This window comes from Mastigoproctus giganteus, chromosome 11, assembly GCF_048544385.1.
Source record: "Mastigoproctus giganteus isolate SK-2022 chromosome 11, ASM4854438v1, whole genome shotgun sequence".
NCBI lineage: Eukaryota > Metazoa > Arthropoda > Arachnida > Uropygi > Thelyphonidae > Mastigoproctus > Mastigoproctus giganteus.
Window position 1 is genome coordinate 169,960,771 of NC_143585.1, and position 27,587 is coordinate 169,988,357.

The 27,587-nt window shown below is 35.9% G+C and overlaps 1 protein-coding gene across 1 annotated transcript in view; it reads left to right on the forward strand.

The window, feature by feature from the left end:
* LOC150078570 (uncharacterized) overlaps window positions 1-25,415 on the forward strand; it is an 83,260-nt gene extending 57,845 nt beyond the window's left edge. Inside the window, exons 6-8 of the mRNA XM_090385054.1 lie at window positions 4,495-4,707; window positions 12,481-12,577; window positions 25,201-25,415. Coding sequence (XP_090241180.1) covers window positions 4,495-4,707; window positions 12,481-12,577; window positions 25,201-25,271 — 381 coding nt within the window. The 3' untranslated portion in view covers window positions 25,272-25,415. The remainder of the gene's footprint in view (window positions 1-4,494; window positions 4,708-12,480; window positions 12,578-25,200) is intronic.
* The last annotated feature ends 2,172 nt before the right edge of the window (window positions 25,416-27,587 follow it).

Here is a 27,587-nt window from a genome sequence, read left to right on the forward strand (position 1 = left end):
GCTACTGCGATTCTTGCAACCAGCTCCTCAGCATTGTCAACAGGGGTGTCATAAACTAGCGATTTCATATGACCGTGAAAATTCCTTCACAAGGGAAGGAATTTTCAACACGCATAACGACCATATCTGGGCGGTCGAGAACCCGCATGCAATACGACGTCGTGCAGCACAGATTCGATTTTCGGTCAATGTATGGGCCGGTATTATGGGAGATCACCTCATCGAACCTTACCTGTTACCGTGCCGTCTAACCGGACCTATCTACTTGATCTTTCTGCAGCAAGTATTGCCACAACTTTTGAGAGATGAACAGATTTCTGCATCGACGCAACAGACAATGTGGTTCCAACACGATGGAGCCCCTGCCCATTATAGCGGAGATGTTCGTAACTACCTGGATGTCACATTTGGTCAACAGTGGATCGGACGTGGTGGTCCCGTGCGTTGGCCTGCTCGGTCACCCGACCTATCATGTCTTGATTTTTATTTCTGGGGTCATATGAAATCGCTAGTTTATGACACCCCTGTTGACAATGCTGAGGAGCTGGTTGCAAGAATCGCAGTAGCTGCCGAAGAAATTCGAAATTCGCCTGGAGTATTCCAGAATGTTCGGATGTCCATGCGTCGGAGATGTGAGGCGTGCATTGTCGCCCGTGGAAGAAACTTCGAACACTTACTTTAATCCATGTACCTTTTGCTTCTTTTCATGTATTATTAAAATGATTTCTCACTTACGGTCTCTTTTCTTTATGGTGCTTCTGTGTACAACACCGCTTCAGGAAAGCATTTCCGACCCCATATTGCTATATGATTTCGAGTTGTCAGGATGTACCCTACCCCTCTTAGAAGTTCTGAAACGTTTAACTGAAACACCCTGTATATATTTTCATTACATATACTGTGTTTTCTCCTTTTAACTATATAACCTTTTGAGGAGGTTACCACAATTTATTTTTAACTCTCTCTAAACTTGACAGTGCATAATAGCTTATGTTTCTAATGGGAAAAAAAAAAAATCGTAAACCTAGTGCAAGCACGCACACAGCTCCATTATAGCGCAGCAGACATTCATGCACCCGAAAAACATACATATTATCACATTTATACCTAGTCATGCACATATATTCAAACTCATGTGTTCATTTATACTTATAATTTGTATACTCAGGATAATAATATTAGTATTAGTATTGACTATATGATGAAAGGAAGGCTTAAGCTGCACCAGCCAAAAAAAAAAAGAAGTAAAATAGTAATAAAACAATTAAATAAAATAAATAAATAATTAAAGAAAAGGAAATAACCTATGCATTTCCTTCCTCCCTTTGGGTAAATTCAAAGGTCAGCTGGATTTTGCTGACCTTTGAATTTACCCAAACTGTCAGATTCTACCACCCATGTAGCTAACTTATTCGTCGCTAGCCCGGTGAGTAAAGTGCCTGCCTGGCAACCCAAAGGTCACAGGTTCGAATCCCGCTTCTGGCTTGGATCACAGTAAAATGCAAAAGCTTTGAGAGATGCATTATGGCCACAGAAGCTGATGCGCCAACAACTAACAAAAAAAAAAAAAAAAAAAACTTATTCGTCATTTATAACTCATTGGCAAAAATAAAACTTCCTGCAATCCAGTCTAAACATCCCCACTCCCAACTTGAATTTGTGGACCCTAGTTCTATAATCATTTATAACCGTGAAAATTTCGTCCTCATTTGTTTTACTTATTACCATTTATTTTGCTCAGTGGAAAGACAAAATGTGAACTTCGTGTGTACTCTGCTAAAACTAGGTGAGTAGCTATGTATGTTATGATAAAAATATGCTTTAAATTCCTTGTATTTTGCTCTTGAATTTTCTCTTTGTGTGTGTGTGTGTGTAGTCTGCTAAAACTATGTAAATAAGTTAAAATTAATTACTTAAATTTAACATCACTGTCTAATTTCATGTATAATTTTTTGAGGAATTCAAAACTTTTTCCATACTGTAAACAACTGACAAACACTTTCTTGAACTATACTTGAAGACTTCATATGGGAAATGAAAAAAAAAAAAAAAAAAAAAATCAATAGATTGTCCTCATACTCATAATGGTATGTTATCTGAATTGAGAACTTTATTATTTAGTGAAGACTGACATTGAATTACCTTTAGAATGATATTTTCTCTTTAGAATTCAAATAAGACTTTCATATGTTAAAATTATCTTTAAGGAAAATTTTTGAATTGTAACCAGAATAATAACATAGTTACAATGTTTACTTTATAATTTTCACACATGGGTTTCAAACTTTAACCACAGTTGGGAAATTTTGTTTAACTTTTTAATTTCTCCTTAGAATTTAAAATTCATCTCATTGAAATTAATTTCAAACTTTATAATTTCACATAATATTAATAACTTGCAGGTACATTATAATTTTAAGAAGTGAACATTTCTAAGCTTTAATCACAGTGTGTGTTTAATAAATAATTGTTTAATTTAACTTTATAATTTCTCTGTGAAAAGTGTTATCTTTGGTTGTGTAATGGAAAAGTAAATGAAAAAAATACTGCACATTAATTGTATTCAAATAATAACACTAATTAATTTAAAAATTGTGTTCAACATAAGTAATGTTCATTAAGCACTTTAAAAATGATTTATTTGTTACTAAATACTTTTAATTAAAAAAATTTGTGTTCAAAATTGCATTCTAATTGCACATTTGCAGTGTTGTAAATATATGGGTAGCCCATTGGTTAAGGCACTTGCCTCTTAGGCTCATAGATCTGAGTTAAAATTCCACAGAAATTGTTTTTGTGAAAAAATACCTGTGGCGGCATCCTTTAGCAAAATTTAAAATAAAAAAAATTAACTGAGTTTGACCAGCACAAAGCATCATGGGATGGAGTTCAACCCATGCAAAGGGTGGTTATTGCAAATGAAGGCATGTGGTAGCTGTTTTTAGATACTATATGTGCTTATTGCTGACCATCACTACAACAGAAATATAGTACACTGAAAGGACAGAATTCATGGGATACCTGGTTCCTGGGCAACATGATGCTGTCACCCCTCTCGCTAGTGGACAAACCCACTGCTTGGCAGGTATATAGGTACACTGCATTACTGCATTCATGTAAATGGTAATTCAATGTCAGTATGGATAAACATTGTGAGTTAACCACAACTTTGAAACAGAGATGATAGTTGGTGCCTGATGCAATGGTTATTCTATTGCAGAGGTGATACCGAAATTGCATTATCCCTGTTCGACAGTACTAAGAGTGGATCAGGAATACCCCATTTCTGGAATTACATCTCATCGTGGACAGAGAAAGATGGTGAATGAGCGTGGCCGTCGACGTCTGTCTCGCATTGTTTCGGCCAACCAGAGAGCGACAGTGGCACAAATCACTGCCAACTTCAACAAGGGTGGTGCCAGAAACGTCTCCACCAATACCGTCTGGCGATCATTAGCTGCAATAGGTTATGGGAGCCGCCAACCCACCGGAGTCCCATTGCTAACATCACGACACAGGACTCTATGCCTCATCTGGGCGAAAGAACATTGGCACTGGACCTTGGATGATTGGAGACATCTCCTGGTCCAGTGAGTCCCGTTTACAGTTATTTCGAGCAGACGGGAGGTTGCGTATCTGTCAGAAACTGCACGAAGCTATGCACCTGTCATGTCAACAAAGAACTGTTCAGGCACGTGGATGATTGGTATGCACAAGGATAGACCTTGGGCAGGTCTATCCTTGCATACCATCTTCATCCCTTCATGGTCATCAAGCACCCACAGGGCAATGGACTCTTCCAGCAGGACAATGTGCTTCCCCACAGAGCCGTGGTGACTAGAACATGGTTTGAAGAGCATTCTGCAAATTGCACTACCATGGAATGGCCTCCTTGTTCATTGGACATGTACCCTGTAGAGCATCTTTGCTCCACAAGGTCCGCTCAAGATTCTGATGGAATTGTGGACAGCGGTGCAGCAAGCATGCATGGAAATACCCGTGGAATGCTTTTGTGAACTAGTGGACTCAATTCCTTGCATGTGACTGCCATTATCTGGGTGAAAGGTGGGCCTACCCAATACTAGGTAGGTATTTCATGATTTCTGTCCACCCAGTGTAATAAAAGGGTATACTGTGGTGAATTGCTATAAAAAGGACCTGACTCATTTTGCAAGCTATGTCCAGAGATCCTTTTCTTTAACAAAAGTTATGCTGGGAAAAATAGCTTTTTTCATAACTAGAATTATAATAAAAATAGTTTACAGCGTGGTATGACACTAGACCACTTCTTCAAGGAAATCTACTCATCTGAGTTCACTGATACTTTTCTGGCTGCTGTAGTTTGCATTTGTTAGAATGTTTTTTGACCAATGTGAAAATCCACTAGATATGGTCTTGTGTCTAATAACATTATAATATTCAAGGTGCAATTTGTACCTTTTTGTCATTTTGTGATTGTAGGCATATATCTAATGCATTTTATTTCCTTTCTAGGGTGCAGAATTTAATTTCAGTGAAGAAGTTGAAAATAGTATTGCTGCAGGAGAAGAAATGTATGCTGCTGTGCAAGAATTGAATAGGCATTCTCTTTCATTTTCTGCTTTGCATGATAACTTAATGCCAAGTTTTCCTCGTTACTGTCCTCCTCCTTCACAGTTGAGTGCAGCATTCAAAGATGCCTGTCTATATCTCAAGGAACTTTCAAATGTAAGACCTGTTTCAGTTTCATTTTGTGACATTTATAAACTGAAATGTTTAAAGAAATCTCAAGGGAGAAAATATGTAATGAAATTTCAGCTTTCAAAAATGGTTTACTGAAGATAGCCATACTGCTAAAATAGCAGATGAATTACATATAATTCAGTTTAATTTAGGATAATTTAATTTAGGATTTTATAATTTTCTTTATTTAGAGAGATGAAATTGAATTTGATTTTATTTTCTATTTCAACGCTTCCCTGTGCTAAGGGACCTTTAATTTTTTTTAATTTTCACTGTACAAAGAATGAATATTTGTAAAATAATAAGAGAAGTTTTTCTCAATATAATATGTAGACACTTCCGTATGATACTCTCCAGCAATTAAAACGAAAAAATTGAAAATCTTACATTACAGTAAAAATAAATAAAAATAAAAATTAAATATCAATTGAACGCAATTAAAAATCAATCTAATGCAATTAAAAATTAAATTAATTAAAAGAAATTTAACAAAAAAATTGCAAAAACGATTTTCCTACCTGAAGCTGACAATGCTTTTCGACCATATGTCGTGATCACAGGAACGAAAATTACCAAATAGGGGTGAGCATGAAACTTAAATAGGGATTATTTGTCTTCATGCATGCATGCCCACGAATTGGAGATTAGAAATGGCTGGCGAACATTAACAGAATTCTCAATTTAATTTCAACAGTTTCTGCAATTAATAGCCTGGTATAATTATGTTGGACACTAAGTATTTTGTATTGAAATTTTAGCCTTGTTAAATAAAGTGTTTTTCATTAACAGCACGAAAGGCTAATTTTGATGCTGCTGAACAAGAAGCACGAACTGTGGCCGCGTGTTGATTTACATGAAAATTTGTTTAAGGGACAGCAGTGTTCTGGCGGCAAAAAGTCCAAAGAGAAGATCGGTAATGGTGGCTTGCAATTTGGACGGAGCTGAAAACCTTATTCATTATCGGGAAGAGCATGAATCTGTGCTGTTTTAAAAATGTAAAAAAAATACCGGTTGGGTACAAGGGAAACAAGGTGTGGATGACCGTGACAACATTTACTGCACTTTTGAATTTAGATAAGCGCTTTTTATGCAAAAAGCAAAAATTTGCCATGATTGTTGATAATTGTCCAGCTCACTCTGAAGTGAGATTAAAAGTGAGCATTTTACAGCCTTGTGATCAAGGCATAATACAGAATTTAAAATTTTATTACCGAAAAGAATTGCTAAGAAAATATTTGGCCACAATTGAAGCAAAAGAAGATTTCTCTGTCAACTTATTGGATGCATTGCATATATTGCACACTGCTTGGAATCTTGTAACACCAAAGACTATCAAAAATTGTTTTCATCATGCGGGATTTTCCAAAATGATGGATTTAATACCTACTCAAGAGTCTCAAGACAATCAAGAAGCTGAACCGACATTCAGTGAAATGTTTGGGCGTGGTTCATCTCTTTTAGAAAGTTCAGTATCTTTGGATGAATTGATGATGAATTGATGAATTGCACACTGCTTGGAATCTTGTAACACCAAAAGACTATCAAAAATTGTTTTCATCATGCGGGATTTTCCAAAATGATGGATTTAATACCTACTCAAGAGTCTCAAGACAATCAAGAAGCTGAACCGACATTCAGTGAAATGTTTGGGCGTGGTTCATCTCTTTTAGAAAGTTCAGTATCTTTGGATGAATTGATGATACTAATTTGTGTACAGCGCAGATTTTAACAGATAGTGATGTTTTGGACGTCGTACAGCTTACGAAAGTGGATCCCATGGGTGAAGATAGTGGTAATAATGTAGAGAATGACATCAATTTGTTAGTTCCTCATCAATTTGTTCCTTCCATTCATCATCAGAAATGCAAAAATTGATAAAAAGTATGCACAGATATTTAGATGTACATACAAGTGGTGAAAGGAACCTAATGATGGACGATATTGAACAATTTGTAAATAATAAGATGATAAATAACATGGTGCAAAAAAGATATCGGATTTTTTTTTTTTTTACAAAAAATAATTTTTTTAAAATTTTTACATATTGTATGTGTTTTTATCTGATGAAGTCAATGAACATGTTAAGATTTAATTGTGTTTGTAAAATTGCCCCTTGTGTAGTGTTATATAGTTCACAGAATGTTTAAATATTCTATCTTAACTCTTTTGATTGCTACGACATCAAAAACATTTGGTGAGTTTTTTTTTTGTTTACTTTTAACACGAAAAAATATTTCTGTCCCTGTGGTTTCATGTTAAACGATTTCCACTGAACATATTTTCACCACAAATAATTGGGATTCACCCAGTGCTGCTGGTAATAACTTTAATTAGCAGCTCCTTAATAATAGTCATTTCATTCATGGCCTGTCTGATTGATTTCAGGTAGGAATCTAAATGCCAAAATACATCATTGATATGAAATGTGCTTCACTCCCATTTATATGACTTCTTTATCTTCTTTTAGAAATTAAAACCCATTCTTTTGCCTTTAATGATCCCACTTCTCTTCCTCATCATCCAGCATAGAATTCCATGATCACTCCCTGCTAATGGTTCGTGTAATGTCTGTCCTATAATGTCCTCTGGTTCATGGGTGATGACCACATGTACAGTATTCTTGGCAGTTGTACTTTCCTCAGTTTGCTTTTAATCAACTAGATGATTGTTACAAATAACAATCATCTAGTTTATTAAAATAGGTTTGCTCTATTGTGCTAGCTGAAAATATTTACTGTAGTTCACAAATTGTTATTTATTATATTATTTCGTTACTCTTACTTTGTGTTCACCTGCATATAGGGGGTTTCTCTATTTTTATTTGACTTGTTAAAATAAAATATCCAAGATCCAAGATTGCAATGTGCCATGTTATGTTAATTATTTAAGGCAGTGTTTCCCAAACTGGGGTCCATGAAATGTTCAGAAGGGGTATCAAGTAATATGTGTTTATATATCAAACTTGGTTATAACGAGCATCAAGGGACTGACAAAATTTCCTTGTTACAACCATTACTTGCTATATCAGTGATAGTGGAGATGGGGAAACTCCTGGGGCTGTTAGACAATGAACACTTTATATCGGTGATCATTTATGATGCCAAATTAAAATTAATAACGCATATAATATCTCCAAACTAAAAAATAAGCTTGATGTTATCTTAAGGAGACTAAGATCTAATAAAGAAATTAATTTACACACACTACAGCAAATCGGTATATGCAACAACATTCTCCCACATATGTTTGGCGTCACCAAATTACACAAACCTGGCCACTAAGACCAATAGTTTCCTTTAGCAAATCTGCCTTTGCCAACCTATTCTCCTTTTTAGTAAAAATTATATCCGTCCCCCTCACAAGATTCTCAAAATTTAAAGTTAGTAACACAAATCAAGCATTCGAACAAATAAATACTGCCATAATTTCCAGCGAATACATCTTAGCGTCTTTCGATGTTTCTTTATATACAAACGTACACTTGCCTTTTACACACTACAAGCTTTACGAGAATTCCTAATGATGGACAATACTTTAATCAGTCGCACCTCTCTCTCCATCAATAATATCTTAGAACTTACTTCATTCTTACTGGATGCTAGACACTTCCAGTTTCATAAACAGATATTTCAACAAATATTCGGCCTCCCCATGGGTCTAGGAATTTCTGCCCCCTTATCTGAGATTTATTTAGCAACCATAGAAAACCAAATACTACAACCTTACCCTTCAGGGATTAAACTATATATACGTTATGCAGACAATATACTCTTAATAGGAAATAGAACTACAATTGATAATCTTTTTATTAAATTCAACTCAATACATGATAGACTAAAATATACACTTGAAACAGAAGTTAACAATCAAATCAATTTCCTTAACCTCACAATATACAAAAGAGGCACCAAACTGGGAACCAAGATTTTTAGAAAAAATACACTTTGAATCACACCACCCACTTAGTACAAAAAAAGCCGTTCTTTATAACCAAATTCATAACGCTATAAAATACAGTTCTTCACAAGATGACTTATCTATTGAATTACAATATCTTACAAAAAAGTTCATGTCCAGGAAATATCCGTTCCAATTAATCCAACACATAATTTCCATCGCCAAGAATAACACCAACAATTTATCCAAACACAACACAAAAGGGAGCACGCACATCATTCTCCCCTATCACGGTAGTCTCACTAGACAATTCTGTCAAGTGTTCACAGGCACTGACATCACACTTATATTTTCCTCATACAACAAACTAGGGTCACAACATATAAATACCCAATAAATGACATGATAATATTGTATATTTAATTAAATGCCAGCAAAATTGCAATGCCTGCTACATCAGAAGCACGACTACCAAATACGGTTCCACAAAAACTTCTAACACACGGGCTTATTACCATTATAACAGCTTTAGAACAGGGCAATCCAGTACCGAGCTTACACTACATTACACGTACATTCCCACAACCACACCCCTTTAGTTGATTCTGCCATTACCATCACAAAATTAAAATCTAGTTACAAAATTTTTCAATACGAAGCCCTTATTATAGAATGGTGCCGCCATCACACCAAACTAAATGTCATAAATGTGAAACTACCCTCCAACCTTTCCCCGGTCTGGAATCTCACGCACTTAAGATTCCCACGTGTCACAAATAGCATCACGGGAACATAGGTCTTTAAAAACACGCATTCTCTTCTCACTTTAGTATTGCCAACTGATGACGTTAAAAAACGAAAGTCAGTCGTTTATGACTTTTGGCTTCACCGGTTTCATATTTTAAAGTTTTTAATTAATTCTTCAATGACAACCAGGGACGAAGTTGTGCACTTCTGCTTCCTTGAACATATTTTAATTCCGTTTTTAATTTTTAATTCTGTATCCTTACTAATTAACTAATTATTTTTTAAATTCTAAATTATTCAAAACCTCCTGAACCTCAAAATTATTCATCCATCCTACTTCATGTAACAACAGCAGATTATCTAAGGTGAGTACCGTTTATTAAGCTTTGCTATTCGAAATTGATATTTACTGTATAAAAGTGTATAACCATTTTTATAATTCTAAATTAGTCAGTCGGACCTCTGTTTAACAAAGTCCTTTAAAGTGAATTATTTTGAATTCCTCTTGGAAGTTACATTTAAAATAGTTTCCGTTGAGCAAAGAAAATTTTCAAATAGCGAACGGATTAGGAGCAAATTAACTCGGTACGCACTGTTTGCATTTCTGACATTTAGGCAATTAGTGCTGCTGCATGAATTAAGAGAGCTAAAGGGATTACCATTCTACAACTTGGTGGTACCTGGTAAAACCTATCTGACTACCTGAAGTCGAATAGAAGTCACGCTGGTCAAGAGTGAGCAGTTCAAGGTGTATTCCCAATGGGCTCTGGCCCACCTTCTTCTGCAGTGGTGTCCAACCTTTTCCCGTACGGTGGCCATATTCAAAGTTAGATTTCTTTAGTGTGTTGCATTTTCCATATCTTGTTGCACGTAAAATTAAAATTGAAAATATTCAAAACTTTTATTAAGTACAATACACAATTACAATACAAATTATTTTTAAATAAATAAGATCTTTATTGTAAAGTTCACCGGTACACGCAGGTACACGACCCTACAATACCCTTCACGGCACCATGCCAGGGACTTATGTTATTATTTTTTACTTATTTTTTTATATACTTGAATAATAAATTTATGCTTAATAAACTGTGTTAATATACTTAATTTGTTGTTCTTATTCTAAAAACATTACTACTAAAGTAACAATATCAGGAAAAAAAAAATTTTAGAGTACTTTTCATATCCTTTTAATTTTCAGTTTTTCCTGATAGCAAAGAATCAGTACCGGCACCTATTTTTTTTCAAAAAAAGCACTACCTACGTCCATTGGTTGTAAAATTGGATTACACCTACGTCCATTGGTTGTAAAATTGATGTCGCATTGGGAGGCAGAAACACCAGCTTAATGTTTGACAAATTTTGAATCTGGGGACGGGCGGGACAGTTATCAACTAACAATAAAATATTTTTCTTCTTTTTGAATAGCTCCTTATTCCAATCATTTACGTATTGCCAAAAAATATCCGAAGTCATCCAAGCTTTCTCGGTGTTTCAAAAACGTAAAGAATCAGTGTAATCCACAGGAAGTGGATTATATTGATTCTTTACGTTTTTGAAACACTGAGGTTTTAACGATTTTCTGATAACAAATTTTTTTTTTTTTTATCAGTTCCTGTCATAATTGCGCATACGAGCACCATCAAGTGAGCCTTTGATTTTTTTCACCAACCCATTTTCTCCCTTTGAATTTAAATGTATTGTCAGGTGTCAAATTTATAAAAAAAAAAGTCCTGTTTCGTTGGCATTGTAGATGTCTTCGTTATTGAAATCTTTCCTGATTTCTGCCCAAACACGGTCAATCCATTCATTTGCCATTATTGGATCTCCAGATCAAGATTCTCTACTAATTTTTGCATAAACAATGTTATGTCAGTTTTCAAATCGTTCCAGCCAACCATTGCTACATACAAAATCGTTGTGTCCAAATTATTAGCAAATTTTTCCACTTCAGCCTTCAAGATCTTCAATATTATGATATTGAAAATCCAGCACTTCTTTGTAGTAAACTGTTGAAGCAATGCTTCATCAATGTTTGTAACCTTACACTTTCTAAATTTTATTTTTCCGGTTATGTTCTTTTCCAGTGCCGATATGTAAACATCTGTTGTTCTTCCATGATGTTGATACACTTTTGACTTTTTTGCAAATTGAGAGGCACTTTCTTTTTTTAGTAGACATGTTTCCGAAGGAAGGGTTCGTTTTTAACTGATTTTACTTTAAAACGGTAAACTTTTCTCCATACAAAGTTCTTACAAGCCCTAAATGCTTAGAAGAATGCCTACAACATACTTAGAAGTCCCAAAATAAATTTATGGTTCAGTGAATACAAGACAATTTGTAAATAGGGTAATGTGACAAGCAGAATGTCAATGCACTATTGTATAGCCCCTGCCCCCGGAAGGACAGGGTCATAAACTGGCTGCTAATCTGATGCAGGTGGTCATCAAGCTAAGTTGCCCTATTCATTTTCATCTGTTGGGTTTATTCGACTACCCAAGCAATTAAGAATGTTTGCATAGTTACCAAAATTTGTTCGGTATATCCATGTAGTATGCTCGTTATGACAGTGAGTGATTGTATGGGAATATGCATAAATTAAAATCATTATGGCTTTTGCTCGTTACAGCCTTGATCTCGTTATTTCTGTGCTTGGTATAACCAATTTCGACATGTATATAATATATATATATGTAGAGGTCTGCAGATCTCAGTAGTTTGGGAGCCGCTGATTTAAGGTTTGCATTGTATTTCCACATTTTATATGAGAAAAATTCATTAAATTAATCTTTTCTGCCATTTAATATAAATGGATAGTAAAATTAAAGAAATTTTATAATGTACTTTTATAAGTTTCAGTGAACTTCTTCACTGATTTAAGTGTATAAAAAACATTATGGGATTCCTATTGTCTCAACTTGATACTAGACATGTTGGACAGACAAACTTGTGCAATCAAGACCTGCTAATATAGCCGGTACATAGATATATTAGCAGGTCTCAAATATATAAGTTGTCTATCCAACATGATTTGAGTGTGTGATTAATTAGAAGCTTGAATTTTAAATTTGTCAGTATAGTACAGAATATTTTTAGAATCATCTTTAATTTTAGGTAGTGAGAAATCATTCATCCATTCGACAGGAATCCTTTTTGCTTCAAGAAAAAGAAATGAGTAAAAAGCAGGAAAATATCAACTGTTTGCTATCACGTATGTAGTTTTCTTATAAACTAAACTATAAGAATATAGATGTAAGTTACAAGTATAGAACTTTTATTTGCTAAATAGCTAATAGTAAGTTAGTAAGTAAGTTATAACAATTGCTAATAGATGTATTCATATTAAAAAATATATTTTTGTAGTTTTGATGTTGAAATCATAACCTTGCTTAATCATAACCATACTTATAAAGAACCCTCAACTATGCTTGAAACTGTGATGACATTGTGCAGTTGCTACTAGTCAAGATTATCAGTATATTAGCTTGGAGTTTTTAATTCACCAGAAACATTTATATTTACAATATATTATTGTGAATAAACATAAATAGGAATGTCATTCTCTTAAAGAAAGTTGAACATTTATTGCTAATAACACTACCTTACAAAAAAATTTTTTCGTCATAGATCTCAAACAAAAGTTGATTATTCTGAACAAAATTAATGTCCTGATTATGAAAATATCAATCTTTTACTTCTGTCATGTCTACATCAAAAGATATACGCATTTTTTAAATTCCTTGTTTTTATACAATATCAGCATACATGGTTGTAATTATTACACACATTATATGTTACTTATACATATTTCCCACTCAATGATTTCCTTTTATACTCCAGATTGCTTTCCCATTTAAGCAACAACAGTAATCTCCCATCATGGCAGAGTCCCAGCGACCTTGGTATCGTTTTTCTATTGCAGATAGCGCTCTCCTTGTTCATCACTGGCATCTGCTAAGTTTTCAGGAAAGAAATCCAGATGAGAATGAAGGAAATGCATTTTCAATGACATTTGGCACCCCATGTTCTTATAACATTTCAGCAAGTTTGTCACCAGTTGCTCATAGTTCTCTATCTGAGAAATCCGTGTACCACAGCCTTGAAAGATCTCCATTCCGCCAGTTCAACATCATTCAGGTTTCTTTCAATTTCTTCATCTTTTAGGAGCTTTCTTATTTGAGGACCTATGAAAATTCTTTCCTTCAGCTTTGCATGAGATAAATTTGGAAACATTTTCAGTAAATATGCGAATCCTTTGTTTTCTTTATCCAGTGCCTTAGTGAAATTCTTAATCAGTCCAAGCTTGATGTGTAAAGGGGGGGAAAAAACCTTTTGTGAATCAACCAATGGAACATACTTTACATTGCTTTTGCCGGGAATATATTCATCTCTCTTGTCCCAGTGTTGTATGACGTAGTGTTTGGCTGTTGCATGACTATCCCACAAACACAGGAAACAACAGTATTTAGTGAAATCACCTTGCAACCCAACAAGCAGTCCAATAATTTTGAGATCACCACTAATATTCCAACCATAGTCATTGTAACGTATAGCAGCAAGAATCTGGGACATACTATTGTAAGTTTCTTTCAGGCCAACAGCATGAACAAGAGGAATTGATAGTAAAGTATTTCCATTATGAAGCAGTATTGCTTTCAGACTTAGCTTTGACCATCAATGAGCAAACGCCATTCAGAGGTATTGTGATCAATGTTCAGTTTGTGCATAAGACCATCTTTGCAGACACACATGTTGTTTTCCATTGCAAAATATCTTGAAAACTCTTCATTTTGCTTACAGTATATTGTAATGTTTGTACCTTTGGCGAGTAAGTTCCACTATTGTTGTCTGGATCCGAGTAATTCAGCCTTCTCTTTGGGTAAGCCCAAGTCTATGATCAAATCGCTTAATTCTTCTTGTTCAATGTAGTGTAGGGCCTTTTCTTTTTCTGGCTCATAGTCGACATGTGAAGTACATGGTTCCGCGACATCTGATGAAATGATTTCTTCTGTGCCTTCATCACTACTTCCAATACCCCAAGATTTTGGTGGCACAGGTACTGGCAGTTCTTTACTATGTGGCACTGGCCTAATTGCTGATGGGATATTTGTATATTTGATGCAGTGCTTTCTCTTTTTGGAAATATCTTTTATTTTTGCCATGCAGACATAGCAGTCGTCGAAATGATTCTTGGGCTCGTGCCACACCCTAGGGATGGCAAAAGGTAATGCTCTCAGCTTTCCATATAACCACAGATCCTTGAGGTTGTCACAGACATTCTCTCTCTCTCAGATATGCCAGACAAGCTATGTACTTGCTACCTGGGAGTCTAAAACGCTAATGGAACTGATATTCGGATGACATTCAAGTCAAGTGGACCAATTTCGGCAAAGTCCGGACAGTCTGTGACAGACAAATCCTCTGCTTGCACCTTCACGATGGTGGGACTGTTAGGAATCCTGGGTATAACCTCCATGCACTAGTAGCACACTGTGGGTGACCACCCAGATGTGAACCAACGTAAGCAGGGGTCGAGGTGTGGAGTCAACACCGCATGGAGGAATGCTGCCCCTCTGTGTTATCAGGCAATACAAGGTGGTAGATGACTCTCATCAACCGGTGAAATACCACCACTTTGCTTATTGGAGCCTCGAAGTGGTGGAACCCATTTTTAGACTCCAGAGCTAAGTTCCGGTCAACCCTTCCCCATCTCTTCCATCATGCAGTATGACTGATGACTTTTGAGGTTAGGATGAACAGCATGGCAAGATCCAATCTTCTTTACATTTCGAGGGTACAACTCTAAAATGGTGTTCGCAGGCTGGCCATAGTTAGTACACCTGACCGAACCAATTGGTAACTCTTTAGGAAGCTTCTGGATCAGCTAGTGTATAATCTTGCTACCTCTACTCTGCCAGATAGTGACTGGAGGGAGTCCGAGTAGTGTGTATGCAGGGGGCATTGTCAAGGCCATGTTATGTCAATGATCTGGGTATATTCTTACCATCCAAAATTTTCATTATTTCACACAGCATGTCCCCCCCCCCCACTTTGTCTTAATATTCACCTCTGCTAAAAGATCTAAACCTCCCAAACACTTCCTAGTTCATTTCACAAATAGGAAGGGGAATGTCGTAGGTGAAGTAAACATTGGCACTGAGCTAGATTATTTTCTAATAACTGAGAGGAAAGTGGAGGAGAAATTGTTGAGGATAAACATAAAAAAGGCACCCGGGGTGGATGGGATCTATCCAGTTATATTAAAGGAGGCAGCAAAGGAAGTAAGCACAAACCCCTAGCCATAATTATGAGAGCTTCTTTGGACTCAGGGGAGGTACCCATGGACTGGAGATGTGCAAATGTAACCCCAATTCACAAAGGAGGATCAAAGGCTGACACAAGTAATTATAGACCTGTTAGTTTAACTTCGGTTCCAGGAAAATTAATGGAGGCACTGGTTAAAGAAGCACTGCAGGATCATCTGGACAAGAATTCAGTTATAGCTCAGACACAGCATGGTTTTGTTAAGGGCAGGTCTTGTCTGACCAATTTGATTGGATACTATGATGTAGTCACAAAAGAACTGGATGCAGGGAATAACTTTGATATTATATATTTCGATCTTAGAAAGGCTTTTGATACTGTTGCGCATGGAAGACTGCTGCACAAATTGGAGAAGTGTGGCATTGGAGGCAAATTGCTGCTATGGATAAAGGGATGGTTGAGTGGCAGAAGACAGAGTGGTAATCAATGGACACTGCTCAACGTGGACTAATGTTATTAGTGGAGTTCTTCAGGGTTCAGTGTTGGGTCCATTGTTGTTTTCTGTATTTATAAATGATATTGATGATGGTGTATCAGGCTTAATGTCCAAGTTTGCAGACGATACCAAGGTTGGCAGGGTTGTTAAGGACACTACTGATACTATGCTGCTGCAACAGGATCTGGAAAGCTTGAGCAGATGGGCTGAGAGGTGGCAAATGAAGTTTAACATTGACAAATGTAAAGTACTACATATGGGAAACAGTAACCCCAGATCAACGTATTAACTCTGTGGTACTACGCTGACAGTGGTAGAGAATGAAAAGGACCTGGGGGTAATTGTGCAGGCAGATATGAAGTTCTCTGAGCAGTGCAGACGAGCTGCAAGAGTAGCTCATGGTGTCTTGTCAATTATATACAGGAATTTTTCTAGCAGGGACAGGGATGTGATTATTCCCTTGTATAAGGCATTGGTCAGGCCACACCTTGAGTACTGTATACAGGTCTGGAGGCCTCATTTCAAGAAGGATGTAGAGCTGCTGGAACGAGTACAGAGAAGGGCAACAAGATTAGTGAATGGAACAAAGGGTTGCTCTTACGAAGAAAGGCTTAAGTTTTGCAAATTACAGAGCCTGGAGACTAGGCATCGGCGAGGTGATCTGATAGAGGTGTATAAGGCTTTGAATGGCTTGAGCATGCTCAATGCCGATGGGATTCTTCCTCTTGCTCAGAATAATCACCTGAGAGGGCATAAATTCAAATTGAGGAAGGACGGATGTCGGATAGATGTGCGGAAATTTGCCTTTAGCCAGCGGGCAGTTGGTTTGTGGAATAGACTCCCATCGCTTGTTGTTGAAGTTGATAGCCTAAATAAATTTAAGGCTCAGCTGGACAGGTATTTCGAACGAACGGAGGGGTGAAATGGGAGTAGTGGTTGTTTTTTTTTTTTTTTTTTTTTTTTTTTTTTTGGCTGATGCTGAATAAGCTTGCTTTCTTGCATCATATGCTAATGCTATATGTGTTCTCAATTCTGATCTCAACGATGTCCATTTTCATTTGCACTCTGCCAAACCCCATGTACTTTTTCTGACAGAATCTCAGTTATCGGTTTCAACTACTGCTCATCTCAGTTGCCCAAGTTATTCGCTGTGTGATTCCTTTTGCCTCGAAAGTGGTACTTGTGCATATGTCCGTTCCGATATTCTCTGTCAGAGACTTGGTAATTTGGAATCTCCTCTTTTCGATCTTCTCTGGCTTAAAATCTCTCTACCTCATTGTGTCAAATTGATCTGTTGTCTCTACTGTTCTCCCAACTCCACTAATCACTTGGAGCTCTTTGACTTCCTCTCTTTGCAAGTTGACTTTCTCCAGTCCAACTTTCCTAACAGTGAGGTAATTTTCCTTAGTGATTAATGTTCACAACTCCAGCTGACTTCCGTTTTCTAGTCACACCGACCCAGCTGGTCGAGATGCTGAGGCTTTTGCAATTACTAATGACCTTGCACAGATTGTTCATTTACCTGCAAGAATACCGGACAATCCTAACCATACAGCCACATGCTTGATCTTTTTCTCACAAACAACCCTTCTAAGTACATGGTCGAAGTGAGTGGTCCTTTAGGCACCTCAGATCACAACTTGGTGATTGTCTCTTCTCCAATGGAGCCTTTATCTCAAGGCTGTTCCCAACCTCGTATTGTTTGACATTACAAGAATGCAAAATGGGATGACCTGCGAAATTTCTTTTCCTTGGTCGGGTTACTGTTTCAAAACTTCTGATGTCAACGTTTGCTGAGATCATAACAGTTGAAATTATTCTTGTAGGAATGGAATCCATTTTTCCACACTCCACTTTAAAATCTCGTCCTTTATCTAAACCTTGGTTTTCCAATAAATGTGCTAAGGCTATTCAAGAGAAGAACATTGCATATTGTAATTGGCTGGTTTCCAATTCTTCAGTTTCATTTTCTGCCTACACCAAAGCTCGTAACAATTGTAAACCAGTTATAGTAATAGTAATCGGGGCATGTGATGCAAGAAAGCAAGCAAACCATTCTCTCTAAATGTTTGTCTAGTTCCTCCTTAAATTTATTTAACTTATCAACTTCCACAATGATAGATGAAAGTTTGTTCCAGCAATTAACCACCTGCTGGCTAAAGGCAAATTTCCGCACATCTGTTCTACAATCCTCTTTCCCGAATTTGAATTTATGCCCCCTTAGGTTCGTAATCCGAACAAGTGTAAGAATTCCGTCAGAATTCATCATGCTCGACCCATTCACGCCCTTATACACCTCAATCAGATCACCTCGCAGGTGCCTAGTCTCCAGCTGCTGCAATTTGCAGAACTTAAGCCTCTGGTAAGAGGATCCCTTCATTCCCCTCACCAATCTCGTACACGCTCAAGCAAATCTACATCCTTCCTAAAATGAAGCCTCCAGACCTGTACGCGGTACTTAAGGCGCCACATACCTTAAATACCTGAAGTAGTGTAAGCTCGGTACTTAAGTGTAAGTACCGAGTGGGAATGTACGTATAGTGTAAGCTCGGTACTTAAGTACCGAGCTTACACTACACGTACATTCCCACAACCACACCCCTCTATTTGATTCAGCCATCACCATTATAAAATTAAAAACTAGTTACAAAATTTTTCAATACGAAGCCCTTATTATAGAATGGTTCCGCCGTCATTCTAAATTAAATATCATAAATGGGAAACTACCCTCCAAGCTTTCCCCCGGTCTGGAATCTCGCGCACCTTAGATTCCAGCATGTCACAAAGAGCATCACGGGAACATAGAAATTCTTTTAAATAACACACGTTTCCTCCTCACTCAGTATTGCCAACTGAAACGTTTAAAAAACAAAAGTAAGTCGTTATGACTTTTGGCTTCACCGGGTTTCATATATTTTAGAGTTTTTAATTAATTAATTCTCAATGACAACCAAGGATGGAGTTGTGCACTTCTACTTCCTTGGGCATATTTTAATTCCATTTTTAATTTTAATCCCGTATCCTTACTAATTAACTCATTTAAACTCTAAATTATTTAACATTTTAAACCCCAAAATTATCTATCCATCCTACTTCAAATAACAACTGCAGATTATACAAGGTGAGTACCATCTAATTAAGCTTTGCTATTGAACTTAGTCCAATCATAACGGTATTTTAAGATATTCTATAACATATCTAATTATTAAAATCACAATTAAAAAGATTAAAAACTATTAAAATTAAATGGATTAAAAGTTAAGATTTGGATGAATACTCAAATTAAACGCAACGCACAGCTGTTTCCCTTCCTTAAACAGACCATGCTTTTCGGTTGATTGCTGTGTTCACAGGATGGGAATATCTCGAAGCGTTTGTGTGTGTATTTGACTCTGAAATATAGAGAGATGATTTATATTGGTGCATGTGCAAAAAAGACCAGAAATCCAAAATTAGATAAAGCCGTCGCACATGGATAGAATTTTCGTGTAGTTTCATTTCAAGCGTTTCAGCGATCAATAATTTTATGTAATTGTGTTGTATATTTAAAATTACCGCTTCATTGAATAGGAATATGTGACCATCACTGACCGCATGAAAGGTCAACTCCGGCACGTTTGCGGATGGAAGCAGCATGTTGCTTGACTCATAAATCTAACGTGCAACGAGTGGAACCCTCATACAAAGAATCACACTGACTACACAAAATCTTGTACACAAGCTCATTTATCTTTGCCAAGCAAGAAGGAATAATTGTGTGATTTTTTTAAAAATATATTATGGAGCTTCTGCATGGGCCTGGCTATAATTTTGAATTCAGTATTTCTAAAGAGTTTATTAAGCTGCCTGTACCATTGTTCAATGTACGGTATGGAAATAAAGTGTGTTTTATTGGTATTATTAATGGGTATCATATTTGCTGTTTTATTTTTAGCCTGTAATCTGATTTGATTTATAACAGAGTGGGGATGGCTTTATTTAAAAACCTGTCAGTTAGTGAAACAATTTCTAAGTGTAAGGAGGGTTCAGACGTGGAATATTTGTAAGCGTTGAAAACGCTTACAAATATTTGTAACAATTATTGACAATGATGATGATAAGAGATCAATAGCTGGTTGTTAGCATGTTTGTTGACATTTCTTGAGTGAAAGAACAGTGGCGTTGAATAGAGAAGTTATCTTGTTTACCCTGAACAAGTTTCGGAACTTCAGTATTGTAGTTCTGAAAAAAAAAGTTATTTAATTAAAATAGTAAGGACATTGCATGGAATACTACTGATCAAGAAAGATTTAATAAAAACACTTTTAACATGAAGTATTTTAATTAGTTTATTGGCATGCAAAGGACAATTGTACAATCATCCTTTGCATGCCAGTTAGACTTCAAACAATCCCAGTAACTAAATAAAATTGGCTGTTTTTTGGATTTCAGTCAAAATCCATCTTCAGGCCTACTTTTTTGGGTTTGGGTGGAGTTCTAAAACTTGACTGTAGGTGACCAAACTGTATCACACTGAAGAACTCTGCTAAGCCTTGAATAGTCGCCAATTTTATTTAGTTATTGGGATTGTTCAGGGTCTACTTGTACCAGCTGTCCTTTGTATACTGATAAACTAATTAAAATACAGTAAACCCCCACTATTCGTGGTATCTGTATTCGCGGTCGCTGATTTAATATAAAATGAAACCTAAAAAAATGTAAATTTTAAATCGCCTTGAACATTTTCCGCCATAAAAAAACATGGGTGTGGCTAAAATCATCTTTCCCGGCGCTCAGTGGGTGGTGGGGAGAGGGGTGACAAAATTGCGAACGTGGATGTTTCTCGCTAATCCTTGTTCAGTATGTGCTATGCACTTGTCATGGAAGGTTTCGTCGTTTCCTTTTAATTTATATGCTTATAAATTGAATAAATTTATCAATTTATAAATTGATATGCTTACAAAAGTGAAAAATCTACCATTTTGCAGTGTGTTAGTGTAAACAGACTTTTTCGAGTGTATTAACGGTAGAAAGTGACTTTATTGTGGACAAATTCTTTTCTAACCCCTACAAAAATATGGCTACGAATAACAAGGGAATTATGAAAAGATCAAAGAAGGTGATGACATTAGCGAGTAAAATTCAGTTATTAGACAATTTCTAATGGTGAAAGTGTCTCGTCAGTGGCAAAAAATTATAAAATCAATAAGTCAACGGTACGAGCAACCAAGAAATCGGAAGAAAAAATCCGCCGTAGTGTCCGTGAAAATGTGCTAATTGCTTCAAAAATTTGCTCTATAACTCGTGATTAAATAAGAAAAAATGGAAAAGGCTTTAAATCTGTGGATAGAAGACCGAACTCAAAATATAATTCCCTTAAGTTCACTCATTCGTGACAAGGCAAAACACCTTTATTAACACTTTAGTGAAACTGATGATAGCACTGGCGGGATAAGTTTTTTAGCTATAGCAAAGGTGCTGGATTGAAAGATTTGTTTTAAATTTCTAATAAATATTACATTTAATATTAAATTGTTTCTTATTTTCATTTCGATGCCTTATGCTTGCATTTCACTATGTACTGTCTAGGTACATATAATACATAGACAAAATTTTAGACCAGTTGTTCTTATATATTTCATACTTTGGAACGGAACCCCTTTATTACTATGGGAGCCATAACTCAGTATTTGCGTTTTCGGTATTCGCAGCATTTCTCAGGAACGTAACCCCCGCGAATAGCGGTTTACTGTACTTCATGTGGAAGTATTTTAATTAGTGTCTTTATTAAAACTTTCTTATTTAAAAGTGATTTACTTTCATAAACCCACATTATGACAATAAAGCTTGTTTCACGAATATGAAAAGGAAAATAAATCCAATTACAAGCAGTGAATTTTTAGTGGAAGTTTGGTTGCCAAATGATACTGTACACAATTTTTCATTGCTATTGAAAATATAGGGAGAAAAAGTTTAAAAATTAATAATAATAAATAAATAAATAGAGCAGAATTAAATTTTCTCACAATAAAAATACTTGCTAAATAGTTCGTCTTTTAATCATTGTGTATTTATATAAAAAATTAACTAGACATATATTTTATTTTTTACTATAACAAATACAGCTCGTATAACTGTTAGCTTAAAGTTGTCACCACCATTTGGATTACATTGAGGTTGTACTGTATTTATTTTATATGCAAACCAGGTATGCCTGTAAATGTTTTGGAACCAAATACGGAGGATGTTGAAAGGTCAGGGAATGACCACTGCATATCCCCAGAGCAATATGGCCTTAGTTGCTAATGCTCCTAAAAACCAAATAACAAATAACAAAATTAAGAATGTTTTGGAGGGGAAAGCTCTGTACTGAACATATGATAAAAATAAGAGAATCATTAAGGGTCTATGTGCACTTTTTTTTTGAAACAAAAATTTGCAACATTATTATCCCTGCCTCTATTACTGCAGGAGTGCTTCTGCCCCTGCTGCATAGAATTTTTTGGTGCAGGTAAATTGGCAACTGCTTCAGTTTCACCAACTTTTACATCAAATTTGTCCAAAGGTGAATAACTCATCTCCAGTATAAATCTGAGTAGGAGGGTGTAAGATACTTCAGGAACTCCCATTCTATTTCTGATGCAGTCCTGGTGGTTACCAGTGACTGATTAATGAGAAAAGTTGTCACACCTTTTGATATTTCCAGCCAGCTGTTCTCAAAAAACTACATGGCAAGAACCTGTAATGTTGAGCATGATTGTGGCTCCATGTTCATCCATATGTATCCGTAGCCAGGTGGGCAGGAGCAGCAGTGCGTAGCACATGCTTCTTGATTAGACCGGGGTTCGAGCCAGTGACCACCAAATACGGAGGATGCGGAAAGGTCAGGGAATGACCACCACATATTCCCGGAGCAATATGGCCTTAGTTGCTAATGCTCCTAAAAACCAAATAACAAACAATAAACATCCATATGCAATTCCCAGAAGAGTGTTGCATTACTTTTCCCATAAATGATTCCACTCTGAATCTTTTGATGAGGAACTGTGGATGTCCACTGCATACTGGATCACTTGAATTCTGGTAATGATATATTAGAGTTCATTGCAAATGTATTAGTAAGCAAGTTGGGCAATGGGGTTGGGGAGGTGATTTGTCTGAAATATCTTTTGCAGGCAGTTATGAGTTGTGTTAGAGTTAAAAGATGCAGTTGAAATTCTAGGAACCTAAATTAATTGCTGACCTAGAATTGCATAAAAGAATAACTAATAGTTATTCTGTTGAACAAATAGTTTGAAAAATGGTATATAACAATGGTAAATATACTTCTTGTATTTGATAGCATTAATCCTAAGTTAACATACCACTTTAGTAGCAAACAAAAAAAAAAAAAAAAAAAACAGCACCTATTGAAATATCTATAGAAAAGGCATGCAGTAGAATCTAAATGTCTTTTGAAAAAGGAGAGAATTTGTAAGAGAAGAGTTACTAATTATAGGAACAGTATTCTATTTGCATATGTGATTTTTACAGAATCAGTGGCTGTTTAGAGTTGGGAAAAAAGATAACAAAAATTTTTTTTTTGCATAAAGGAAGTAATATTTGTGATGTACTTATGCCAGGAGAGATTAGAAGTCAGGGTGGTCCCTAATAAATACATGTGATCTTGTCTAGAAATCTGAGTGTTTTCAAAGATGTACATGGGAAAGATAATCTTTCTTTTTTTTTTTTTTTCCTGCCAATAAATAATACAAGACCAAGCTTAGATGATTCAAGTTAACTAATTTTTCTTCATCCAATTGAAGAAGGCAATCCTTAAGGTTGGGAGCTTGTATAGAAGACCTTTATATCAAACATGATCAAAAGCTTTGGAAATGTCAATGGCAACTGCTTCAGTTTCACCAACTTTTACATCAAATTTGTCAGGCGCCTCCGTAGCCAGGTGGGAAGGAGCAGCAGTGCATAGCACACGCTTCTTGATTAGACCGGGGTTTGAGCCTGTCACCACCAAATACGGAGGATGCGGAAAGGTCAGGGAATGACCACCGCATATCCCGGAGCAATATGGCCTTAGTTGCTAATGCTCCTAAAAAAAAAAAAAAAAAAAAAAACCAAAAAAAAAAAAAAAACATCAAATTTGTCCAAAGGTGAATAACATGAGTCAAGATATCACCAGTGGATTGAGACTAGAATCCATACAGGTGATAATTGAACAAATGGAAGGTTTCAAGATAGTACAAGGGTTTGATTGATGGAAAAACACCAGTAAAATAATGGGAGTAAAAAGGCAACACAAAAGCTATAGAGCATAGATTTTGAGAATAAGTGAGGAAATACCGTTAGGACTTGGATTCTTCTTGCAATTAAGTTTGTTTAAAAATGTCCTTATGTTGGAAGACCACCAGAGGCATTAAATGGAGTGTTTGCTTTTGTAGGTGTGATTTACTAAGCCCATTAATGCAAGATTTGAAAGAAAAGTAAGATGATGCTGATAATTGAACTTTATCTTTAACTGAGGATACAGAAGAACCATCAGGTTTAACATAGGTGGAAGTATAGTTGGACAGAAGTTGAGCGAAAGTGGCATTAGCTTTTACTATTGTTTTTGTTTGAATCTATATAACCTTATTTTCTCGTATTATTTTTGTTGAATCATCTTGCATCACCTTACTGAAATTCTTGTAGGAGTGGAGAATATTCTCTTTACAGCCCAATACTGATATTTATTGAAACACTCTTGTCACATACCATAATATGACTATGATGGCCTTTTCACTGTGTTAAGTGTAAAATCCAGTCATAGCAGTTGTTTGCATGTATGCTCAGTGTCACTCACTAACGTACTGTTCTTTGCCTATTTGTATATAGCCCTGTATAACATAGAGCTATGTACAAATTGGCTGTACTGTGCTGTTTCTTTACTCCACATGAGGTAGCTCTTTGGATGTTTTTAAGTGTTATCACTATTCCTACACCAAATTAAGCCTTCAGCATTATTTGCTCTCTCCTATAAACAAAAGTGTAAGTGGACTTTAAGTGATTTTTAAGGTTTGTTCATTACTGATGTATTAACATTTATTAAAACATTTTCTCAGGTGAATTTCTAGAAGATGCTCTTTCATCTCTGGAACCATCCTGCAGTAATGGGACTAATACACTGTCTTGACGTTACTGCAATGAAATTCCTTGAACTTCTACGTAGGTGGATAAATTGATACATTAATCGCCATGAGGCACAGCATATGTGTTTAATTTTTTTAGTCATCAGGCCACATTACAACATTTATGTTACACTTCATTTTATTATTCAACTGGCATGACTGCTGTAACATCACAGATAGCATATTCTTTAATGTAAAATAAATTTACATAGCATTGCTGATCCAAATGTGAATTTTGATCTTTAGCACAATATATGAAGTTGAAAAGGTTTATTGTTTGTAATAATATGATTTTCCTGTTATAAAACTAAATAACATTGTTATTTTTATATTTACTGGCATAAATTCAGCATTTTTTTTTTTGAAATTTGTAAAAATAAAATTACTTAAGACTCAACTAGTAGTTTTGTAAACTGCACAAGGAAGGATGAACCTGCACTATGAATTTCATACCTGTTCATCCTTTTATGAAGTCATAGTTGAATATTGCACTTAAGTATGAAACATCCAGATGCACTAAATACTAAACACATTCAAACACATTCCACAGAATAGTAACTATACTGATCATAGCAATTAAGGGTGATACCACTTCACAGACTGTTGCTATAGAATGTATTGAACTCGGCTAAAAGATACATGACGAAGTCAACAATTAACAGTAAAAAATTAAATTTAATAAATAAATGCACTCATATTTTTCATTAACAGCACTTTTTAGATGTGTGTGTGTGCGCGCGTGTGTGTGTGTGTGTGTGTGCGCGCGTGCGTGCGTGTGCGCGCGCGCACACACACCTATTGTCATCATGTCCATCCATCAGCATGTAACAACTCTACTCCCGGTGGATGAGCTTTTGCAAAATTTTATATTAGGCCTTTTAAAAAGGTTTGTCAAGCCATTCTAAATTCCTTTAAAATTGGAACGACAGAAATCCAGCGATTTCTTTGGAAAAAAGAAATTTGTGGATTAAATATAGTTTTAATGCAGTATTGACAGCTTTAGACTGCCTGTGCACACTTTGCAGGTATTGTTACATAAGACTCGTGAACATGGTGTTGCTTGAAGAGAGAAAAGACTTAAAAAAAAAAGTATAAGAGAGTGAGTAATATATATTATACAGTTGTAATTAAACTGAGCAGCTAAGTTGAGAGAATATAGAACTATAACATTTTATTAAGTGTTCTATAAAATTATAATCTTAGTAATTGATAAGGAGATGATTATATTTACTTTTCACCTCTAATCACAGAAAATGGAAAAAAAAAATTTATTTAAGAAAAAATCAAATGCATCTGAAATACATTTCTTAAAATACATACATTGTGTACCTTAACTAACTAGTCCTTGAGGCTTGGCACAGACATTCCCTTAGGAATGACAAGCTAGGGCTTGCTACTTGGGAGAATAAAATGCTGATGGAACTGATATTCAGGTCACACTTGAGTTAAGATATTTCAGTGAAGCCCAGTCATTCTGCAACAGCCTCCACCCTATCCAACTACATGATAGTGGGACTTTTGGTAACCTGGGTATATCATTGTGTGCCAGGTCAGAAACAGTGCACCTTGTATATTAGAGGCAACTGGCCAAGCTTGAACCAATGTAAGCAGAGATGAAATTGTGACATCTACACTGTACAGAGAATTGCCACCCCTCTGTGTTTAGTCTCCAGAGCAAAGCTCCAGTAACCTCTCTCCCCCATCTCTTCCATCATGCAGTATGATTTATATCTTTTGGGGCTATAATAGGGAGATCCAATCTTCTGTACATTTCAAGGCTGTAAAACGGTGTTCACAGGCTGGCTAGTAGGTAGTCTATCAGATGGAACCTATTGTTAAATATAAATGTAAAGAGGTGACTTTTTTCCTTTAGTAGCAGTGCTACTAAAGGAAAAAAGTCACCTCTTTGCATTGAAGGCATCCAGATCAACTAGTATATAATTTCACTGCCTCTATTCTGCCAGATAGTGACTGTAAGGAGTTTGAGTATGTGAGGAGCATTTTCAAGGCCATGTTATGTCAAGGAGTTGGATATTTTTTTTGCTGTGTGTGTGTGCATGTGTACGCCTTATCCAAAAATTTCATTACTTCATACAACGTTCCCTCACCTTTTTTTTACTACTAATACATTACGAATAGTTAAACTAATAGAACAAACTTATCTGCGAAAAGATCTAATCCTCCCAAGCACTTCCTCAATCATTTCATAAATATATGTGGTCTCAGTTCAAACTCAGTAATGTCCATTTCCACTTATCAGTTGATTCAAATATTGCTCATCACAGTTGTATTAATTATTCATGGTACAATTCCTTTCGCTT